Source organism: Lutjanus erythropterus, chromosome 11, assembly GCF_056507025.1.
Source record: "Lutjanus erythropterus isolate fLutEry1 chromosome 11, fLutEry1.hap2, whole genome shotgun sequence".
Classification (NCBI taxonomy): Eukaryota; Metazoa; Chordata; class Actinopteri; order Lutjaniformes; family Lutjanidae; genus Lutjanus; species Lutjanus erythropterus.
Window position 1 is genome coordinate 18,594,783 of NC_139327.1, and position 9,328 is coordinate 18,604,110.

Here is a 9,328-nt window from a genome sequence, read left to right on the forward strand (position 1 = left end):
GTAAATATTAATCTCTACATTTCCCAGCCATTTGTGATGAATAACTGAACCTGCACTCTTGAAATTCAGATTGTGTACAAGGTAGAAACAACCAAGCCTAAAGAAAGTCAGAATCTTGTACCACTTCAATACTGATAACCATAAAATACAGTATTTGCTACTGACTTCAGAAGCCCATCAAGCCATTTTCAAAGGAGCAAACACTCAGGTGTTGTACTCTACAATCTTAGTAGTGCCCACGGTCAAATAAGGAAGGCTCAGGAAGAGATAAGCGCGAGTAAATATAGCAGTTGGGTGTAATCCACTTCGTGCATTCATTATCCATGCTCATCTCATGCACTGACAGTAGAGGAGACAGTTGACAGTGGTTTAGTTTGTTCCCCAGAATAAATTTATTCAAGTTGGGACCATACAAACCTAGTGAATGACAGAAGGAGGTATCAGATTTCTTTAACAGGAATGACATTGGTAAAGAGGGTGTGGAACGTTTAAAATCATAAAGATGCACGACGTACAGCCATCGCCCACGACTAGGGGTGAGACACTATTGTTTGTTCCCATAAATAAGGCAGAATGCAGAGTCCATAGAAATGGAAAGTTATTACATTTAGCCAAACTGGACAGTGATGTGACAAGAATTAGATGACTTTCTTCAGCTCATCATACAACACCAGCACAAAGGCGCCACCCATGCCTCGGAGCACGTTGGACCAGGCTCCCTTGAAGAAAGCCTTGCCACCCTCATCACGTGCGATCTTACGCCAGCAGTCGAGGGTACCGCTGTACATGATGTCGGCTAAGGAAATAAAGAAGAAAGACCAAAATTAGATAATGGCGACAGGAACAAAAAAATGGGAATTTTAAAAAAAGACTCAGTTTTGCATTTGTGTGTACATAGGAAACTATACACATCAGCAATGTCTTCTTAGCAGAGTCGAACTACACTATAAGCTCACCTCCTTTACGTCCGGACTGCATCATCATACGTCTACGGACAGTGTCGAAGGGGTATGAGGTCAGGCCAGCAACAGCTGTGACAGTCTGCGCGATCATCCAGCTCACCAATATGTGGGTGTTCTTGGGGTCTGGAAGCATACCTAGAAATACAGAAGTCCAGCATGATTACAGACCTAGTAGGTACAAACCTCTATAAATGTTTGGGAGTAATTCTATGCATTAATCAACATACCCTTAGCTGTGTCATAGATGCCAAAGTATGCGGCCCTGTAGATGATGATGCCCTGCACAGACACATTGAAGCCCTGGTACAGGCCTCTCAGACCGTCAGACTTGAAGATCTTAACCAGGCAGTCGCCCAAACCATTGAACTCTCTCCCAGCTCCAGCCTTTCCCACATCAGCGGCCAGACGGGTACGGGCGAAGTCGAGGGGGTACACGAAACACAGGGAGGTGGCTCCAGCAGCACCACCGGAGGCCAGGTTACCAGCAAAGTACCTCCAAAACTGGGTGCGCTTGTCGACGCCATCAAGGAAGATCTTCTTGTACTTGTCCTTGAAGGCAAAGTTGAGGGCCTGGGTGGGGAAATATCTGATGACATTGGCAAGGTTACCTCTCCAGAAGGAAAGGAATCCCTGCTCCTTGGGGATACGGACGACACAGTCGATGATACCCTTGTACTGCTTATCTGCGGTGATCTGCTTGCTGGCATGCTGGACCTAAAATAATCAAAGAAAAAGAAAGCGGAGTTCAGTTTAAAAGAAGAAAGCCAATTAAGTGTTGAGTCAATAACAAGGTCTCCTTGTTGTGACCTTGGTGCATGTTACACCTGTAAAAGTTGTTATAAAGACCCAATGCAGGCTCAATTAAACACAGATATCAGTGTTTACTATTGAATGATAATGTTGAGGCATTGGAACACTCATTAAACAAATCCTTTTTACGTTTTTAATTATCATGACCTCTTATTGTGCATATCACCTCGTATTTTTATAGTATGCAGTTTGCTTTTTATCTGGACCTTGGGTCTGTAATAAAATGTGAACAGAATTGATAATCGATGCCATCAAGTATTACTTAATTAAAGAGAAACAACCTCAAATATTAACTTAATAATATGGTAGAACAGGCAGTGGTCGGTGTAGGAAGATTTACAAACAATGTTGTAGTGCAGGTTTACCAGAAAAGGGGGTTAAACTAGTTGACCCGGCTGTGAATGAATGTCCCCGGGCCTTGGTGCAACCATCCCACTTTACAGTGGCTAATGTACCGCTAACATTGACATTTCATTGCCAATAACAGCTAAAATATTATCCACAGTTTGTGCTCTTTTCACTGCTATTAAAATAGTAGAGTTGTAAACACCTCAGAGATGTTGCGGCTTATTTGTACACAATGTCCCAATATCACTACAAGCGTTTGTCCTTTGTTAGCTGCGCCGGCTAAGGTTAACACGGAACGCTAACGCTAGCAGCCAGGCTCGTGTAGGTCATATCCCATCCCACAATGACCTTAAATCCTTGAGCACATCACTCTGAAGACTTTCAATGATTCTGTATTAACATATGTTAATGAGCTATGTAAAACACCGAGACTGCGGATAAGTGATGCGTACCGGCAGAGATAACAGCTTAACTTTGTCTCAATTGCAGCTAGCAAGATCACACAGCAGCTAGCCGGCTAACGTTCACGAGTCTTCCGGAAGGAGTTTGAACGTTACCTGAAGGAGAAGCTTCACTCTCTCGATGGGAGCGACGGCTGTTTTAGAGATGGCGGCAGAAATACCACCGGCCAAGAAGTCCTTGGCGAATGAAATAGCTGTCTCACTCATGGTGCGATGTTCTTGATGTGCCTTTCAAATAACCAGTACTTTCGATATACCCCACTGCCCTCTACAGCTGTAGGCCTGCACCGACGAAATGGCCGATTGTCTGGTTGCGTTCGGGATTTATATAACACAATGGATCGCGATACATCACGGGAACTGTGCTCTGAAGCGACTGGCCAATCCAGCAACGTCACATGGCTCCCAGCCAATTAAAACCGCCTAAATAGTAACGTCGTCACTTTGCGTAACTTTCAGTACCGGTCCAAGCTAGTAAATCTTAATATTACAAAACTCACAAAATACACGTGAAGAACCTAAATATAGACAGAAAACTATATTAGTTAGCCGACTGTGTGGACTTTATTGTTGACTTATGTTCCTATTTGGTCACGCCTATGGACCAATGGTGGGACAGCGGCCTGGCAGTTAAAGGTTCATGTCAGTGGCTGTACATCATACTTGAGGAAAGTCACAGGGTCGTTCAAAGCTCAGTCCTTCAAGGACTTAACGGAAGCTTGTCCACCATAATGACTAACGCCATGTTAACTATTATTAACCAACTCTCAGTGACTGTCACGACAGTTTGAAGAACAAAATAGTAGCATACGGTTTTACAAAATGAACACGTTTTATATAAGATAATCTATGACTTATTAACTAACATTTGCATGTGAACTGTTGTTGCAGCGTGTGGTGGTTTTTCCGAGTCTGTATCGTTGAAATGTCATTCATTGAATGTCAGATGTTAGATTGAACCTTGACGGACATGTTCTTCAGCAACATGCTGTTAGGCGTCTACATCTGCTCTGCTGGACGATGTCCTCGCCTGTTATAATACTACATTTTGGGTTTTTACTGTGAGCTAGTTTGTCTTCCTACCTTATCTTGGACAGCGACAAGTGCTGGATAAAGGCCTATATGTCAAAATGAAAGTTTCATTCATTCAGTCTGGCCTTACATAAAGTTGCCCACTAGAGGGCGGCAAGAGATTTGTATTTAACTAATACAGGGGTTTCTCACACTTGTTCGTGTCAAAGACACCCACAATAATGCATATTAGCCTGCAGTCCTCAATTTGGGAGGAAAGGAGTCCCCTCTGACTTTCTTTACTTTTATTTTTAGGTTTGAAGAACAATCAATCAATCAATCAATCCATCCATCCATCCATCCATCCATCCATCCATCCATCCATCTATCTATCTATCTATCTATCTATCTATCTATCTATCTATCTATCTATCTATCTATCTATCTATCTATCTATCTATCTGTCTATCTATCTGTCTGTCTGCACACCTGTATACATATATTTTTTCACTACAAACCGATTCCAAAAAAGTTTGGATATTGTGTAAAATGTAAATGAAGACTAAATGCATAATACATGTCAAAAAAGCTGGGACGTTAGGTAAAATATAAATAAAAACTGAATAATTTTCAAAAAATTTTCAACCTATATTCAAGTGAATATGGTACGAAGACATGATATTTAATGTTCAAACTAGATAGGTTTATTGATTTTTGGAAATATACACTCATCCTGAGATTTGATGCCAGTAACATGTTTTAAAAAGTTGGGACAGCAGCAACAAAAGACTGGAAAAGTTGCGTAATGCTAAAAAAAAAATACCTGTTTGGAACATTCCAGTCAGTTGGTAATAGGAGACAGTCGTTCATAGGAAAGGATGGGGTGAGGTTCACCACTTTGTGAAACACACACAAATCTGGGGGAAATAATCCAACAGTTTAAGAAAAACACTTCTCAGTCCATCTCAGATGAGCTCAGGCTCCTGAAGTCAGCAGCATTTCTGGATGTTGTTGTATATGGGTTTTGCTTAGTCTTAACTTGCATTAGTAGATGCAGCAACAAACTGTGTTTACAGACAACAGTTCATTGTGTTCCAGAACCCCTGTAGTATCCTTTATACAAGTTGTGTGGGTTTTTGTGTCATGGGCATTCAGTGTTGGTTTTTGGCTTTGCTCCTTATGTGCAGAGATTTCTCTGGATTCTCTGAATCTTTCAATGATATCATGATTGTAAATGGTGTCTGTCTGTCTGTCTGTCTGTCTGTCTGTCTGTCTGTCTCTTTTGGCAGTGCAGTCATGTGGAAGCTTTACTGCACAAACTTTATTCTTTTAGAGCCAAACAGTTACTTTCTGTATATATTTATGGGCAGTATATTCAAGTCAAGTGAAATTTTATTTATCACAATCACAATTTGCCTCTGGGGGCTTTACAATTCATGACAGAAAACACAAAAAACTTAAACAGCAACAAGACTTTTTGTAAAGTACAGGACAGTGCTTCTTTTTATTTCCTTCATAATCAAGCTTAAGTCTATCTAAAAGTTTATGTATTAAATGCATTTTTATTGCACCATTTCAGTGACCCAAAAGACTGACAGGGCACATTGTTGGCTTCCTGTTGCACTCATGATGTCAGTGTTGACAATATGTTCTAGTAGGTCATATGTTCCTGTGACAGTTCATGAAACTACTTAATGGTTTATTTGAAGCTTCATCGAACAACAGAACTGGAAGCAAAATATGTTTCTCATTAAGATGATGCCAACTGTTGAATATAGCCGCCTCTGGGGCCTCGTTGATAGATTAATGTGCCAAACAGTGCTTAGAGTGGCCACACAAAACTCAGATAAGGCGGTTCTGATTATGGGCGGTATATTCAAGTCACCGGCTTTACATCAAGCACCTCAGTCAATGCTCACACTGGAGCATGTGTACAGTAAGCGGTGCACGTCTTATGCACTGCAGAGGGTTGACCAGAGGGAGGAGCTGCTGTAATGCCATGCAGTCAGCGTCAAACCTCCTCTGAGGAATCCTGCCATAAGCTGGAGCAGGAGAAGACCAAGATAACAGAGAATAAAACCTGACTTACATGAGAACACACTGGGAGACAAGTCTTAAAAGATAATCCACTCACTCACTCTGCAATATTTTGTTTGATGTTAGAAGCAACTTTGGCGAAAGGCAGGCTGTTTTAGTCTGAGTGCAGTGCAAGGTCTTCTCCTCATGCTGCCATAGCTACCGTTGCCTTATTAAACATACTGCTTTGTTGTTTGTGTTTGGTTGGATGTGCATTTTAATGACAGTCGCTGTCCACTTGTGTTTCTTGCAGCCACTTGAGCATCCAGTTGAACAGGATGTGTAAATTAATCCACTAATCCCTCTGCTGCCTTTTAATTACAGAAAGGACAACAGGTCAGTGGCATGCTCTTTGCTATTTTAAATTGCTTTTGTTCTGTTTTAGTCAGAGGCAGTGGTGGCTTTATTTAACTGTATTTTAGTGCAGCATTTTTCACTGTAAATTGGGTAATTTAATGAACGTCAGAGGAATGTTTCTAACACACATCTACAAATTGCTTTACAGTGGGGAAAAATCAACATCGAATGACTTAAAAAAAAAGTAGATCCAATTTGCAGCCTATATGTCGTTGTTGATTTGATTTTTAGCCACCTTCAAGGAGGCTTTTTGACTTCTTGTTTCATTCAGAAGGTGCAAGGTGTTTATATCCTAGGAGGGAATAATGCAGAAAGGGTTTGGTAAGATTATTGTAGTCAGTCACTGAATACAAGTTACATGACAGTTTTTGTAATTAGTGATGCAATGCATTAGATTACAAAAACTTTAACAAATCTGAATACTTATGGATTTCTTTTGGATTACCTCAAAATCAAAAATTCTTTTTCTCTTTACACATCTTTGATACCATATAATGGATTTTTTTAAATTCTTTTTCTATTACTTTTTTCTGTCACCAGGTCTGCCACACAGTGGGACATGTGTTAATGAAACCCTGTGTGTCAGGTGCGTTTTTAATTTGGCCATATTTTAAGGACAAAATCAAAAAATGTAATCAAATCCTTAACAATGTAACTACACACGAATTACACATTTTTTAACTGTAATCTAGGCTGGTTATGGGTAATTTATACTGATTAGTTCGATTGTTGATTGACTATAATACTATACTATATACTGTTCTTTTCAAAAACTAAAAATGAAAAAGAAAATAATCAGAGGGGATTTCGTAAGACAAAATCCTCTCTAATTGGAGGCCTGTGGTCTAATGTGCATCTATTGTGGGGATCCTTGTCATGAAAGTTTGGGAGCCCCTGCTGAATATAATCTGTATTGCACAGACACAAACTGCACAATGAAACGGTTCATTTGAATAAATAAAAGAAAAACGCTCAGTGTTACAGGTGAGTACCACAGTTTTAGTATTTTTCCTTGCATGCCGTCCCCTCTGGATCAGCCCCCTCCACCCACAGGTCAGCTGCAGCAGTGGAACAAGTGAAGATTTCACACTCCCAGTCCTGCTGTAAGCTGATAAGAATGGAGAAGTTCAGTGGGGCTGCAGATGGGTCCTGAGGCAGAGGAGGAACATACTTAATTCAACATTGAAGCACACCTCAGTGGACACATGAAGGCCCCTGTGGGCAGGGCAGTTGTAATCGGGTGGGGGCGGAGGGGGTGACTAAGGCCCCAATGGAGGGACAACCTGGAATGAAAAGTTTGTTTTTGTGTGCAGTTTCTAATTTCTGAGTAATTAGTGTCATACTGAATTAAAATTGTCTTAATAAATTGGTTGATAAGAATTACTTTATCTAAAAAAAGGCTCTATGAGGCCCCTTTCACACTTTACAAAAGGCGCAAATTGGTTTAGTCTGTCCCTGCACAAGGATTCATCTCTCTACATGAGTGACTGCTCATACTGTAATACCAACATGCAATGTGAGTCATTTCTTTCTCCAAGAAAGGGAGCTACTTAAACATGAAGAACCATGATCCCAGGATAATCTCACCATAGACAGTACTCACAGTAATGGTACAGTTGCAGTATGTTAAGAAAAGAGGCTTGAACTGTGGTGAGATTTCTGACAGTGCAGACTTAACGGCTATTCATATCAAACAATTAATTTATTACTGATGCCTCTATATGACTTTCATATCGAAAAGAAACCATTTGCAAGAAAATCAGCTATATTTAGCTGTTCTCCACAGTCTTTGTGAAATCAGATGAAATGAGCCTATGTTTACATTTTCTCAAACAAAGTTACAGTGAGTAGCGTTGTGGTCAGTTAAAATGAAGCAGGAGCAGAATTTTCTTCAAATAGCTTTATTTTGGCGTTATATTTTGGCGTTATTGCAGTGGAAAGAGTACTGCTTTCATCCCCAAAGACCTCCAAAAATGAACACAATATGAAAGTTACTTAAGCCTGCCTAAAAAACGGATATATATAACTATAAACATGGTTCAATCAGACAGGTCCAAATGGAAACAGGGCAGTCTCGCTCTTCTTCAGCTTAATGGACCTGTGTGTAGGATTTAGTGGCATCTAGCAGTTGGACTTGCAGATTCCAAATGCCTCATATTTGTCTCCCCTCCCAACACCGTAGGAGAGCCCACGCTACCATCCAGAGGCTAACCACAGTAACTACATTTTTGGTCAAAATTGAATTATAACTAAACATGAACTTTTTAATATCTGTTTTATCTTGTGACAGTTTCAGAGTTCCATTTTGTTTTGTTTAAGAGCAGGGTTCTGCAACCTGCGACTTTCGAGCCATGCATATGTGGCGTTTTTTTTGTCCCACTCCAGTGGCTTCCTGTGGCTTTGACAAAAAAAATTATAGGGAAATGAATCTTGATGAATCTTTCATTTATCATAGTTGTAGGCCTAAAGTGATTCCTACATCATATATAACTAAAACATGTGTCATAACCTGCATCCGTTTTGTAGGTGGCTTTTGTAGGTTGCATTGGATGCCCTCCAACCCACCCGAAGAGAATCTGTTGACAGATTTTTAATTTTCTTTTTAGACCAAAAATGGCTCTGACCTCTGACCAGAGGTTGCTGACCTCTGTTTTAGACAAAAGTTGGTTTAAACATTGCAGCAACTGCAAAATCTGCCCAGTGAAAAAACTTTGAAGCTATTTTTTTTCTCAGTTTTTGCATAGTTATGACAGTTCAAGTGAAAAACAGAAAGGCTGTAATGTTTAGTTTGTCAGTTCACTGCAGAAGAGGACCTGCACCCTCTTTAGATTTAATGGCTCATTCTAAGGTAACAAAAACACAACAGTTCTCATTTTCAGGATATTACACACTGATGAAATCATAATTATGACTGTTATATTACATTTCCATCATTTTCTGTCATTAAAGCCGTGTAGATTTTACACACTGCACCTTTAAAAGCAAATTTTCACTTGGTACAAACACCATTATTATTAAGATAAGATCTGTTCTGTGTGAGTTCTGTGTCAAGGTCAAAGCTGTTAATGTTCATTCAGTGGAGATTTGCTTTGAACAGCCTTTAAAACCATTAAAACACAATAAACAACACAAAAACATTTGGGTAATGAAGTGGATTAGTGAATGATTATTCTATTATTTGAGTTTTCAGTGTCATCCATAACCTCCACCTTGCGTTGTCCATCATGTTGATGTCTGAACTTGGCTGCTACAACCAGCTGTTCTCCCACAGGAAACATTCTAACATCTCATGGGCATATTCAG

The 9,328-nt window shown here is 40.0% G+C and overlaps 1 protein-coding gene across 1 annotated transcript; it reads right to left on the bottom strand.

Annotated features, from left to right (window-relative positions):
* Window positions 1–368: 368 nt before the first annotated feature.
* On the bottom strand, window positions 369–2,887 carry LOC146318906 (ADP/ATP translocase 2). The gene is made up of 4 exons (XM_084731120.1): window positions 2,678–2,887; window positions 1,190–1,676; window positions 957–1,097; window positions 369–796 (listed from the first exon to the last, which is right to left on the bottom strand). Exons 1-4 carry the CDS (start codon window positions 2,786–2,788, stop codon window positions 639–641), a joined length of 897 nt encoding a protein of 298 aa, XP_084587246.1. The 5' UTR covers window positions 2,789–2,887; the 3' UTR covers window positions 369–638.
* Window positions 2,888–9,328: the final 6,441 nt, after the last annotated feature.

What these genes read in the sequence shown, in the direction of transcription:
- LOC146318906 (XM_084731120.1), bottom strand. Translation starts at nt 2,788, where the DNA reads ATGAGTGAGACAGCTATTTCATTCGCCAAGGACTTCTTGGCCGGTGGT. An exon ending in CATCTATGACACAGCTAAGG is followed by an intron (nt 1,098 to 1,189) that starts GTATGTTGATTA and finishes CTGTATTTCTAG; the next exon opens with GTATGCTTCCAGACCCCAAG. An exon ending in GCAGTCCGGACGTAAAGGAG is followed by an intron (nt 797 to 956) that starts GTGAGCTTATAG and finishes TTATTTCCTTAG; the next exon opens with CCGACATCATGTACAGCGGT.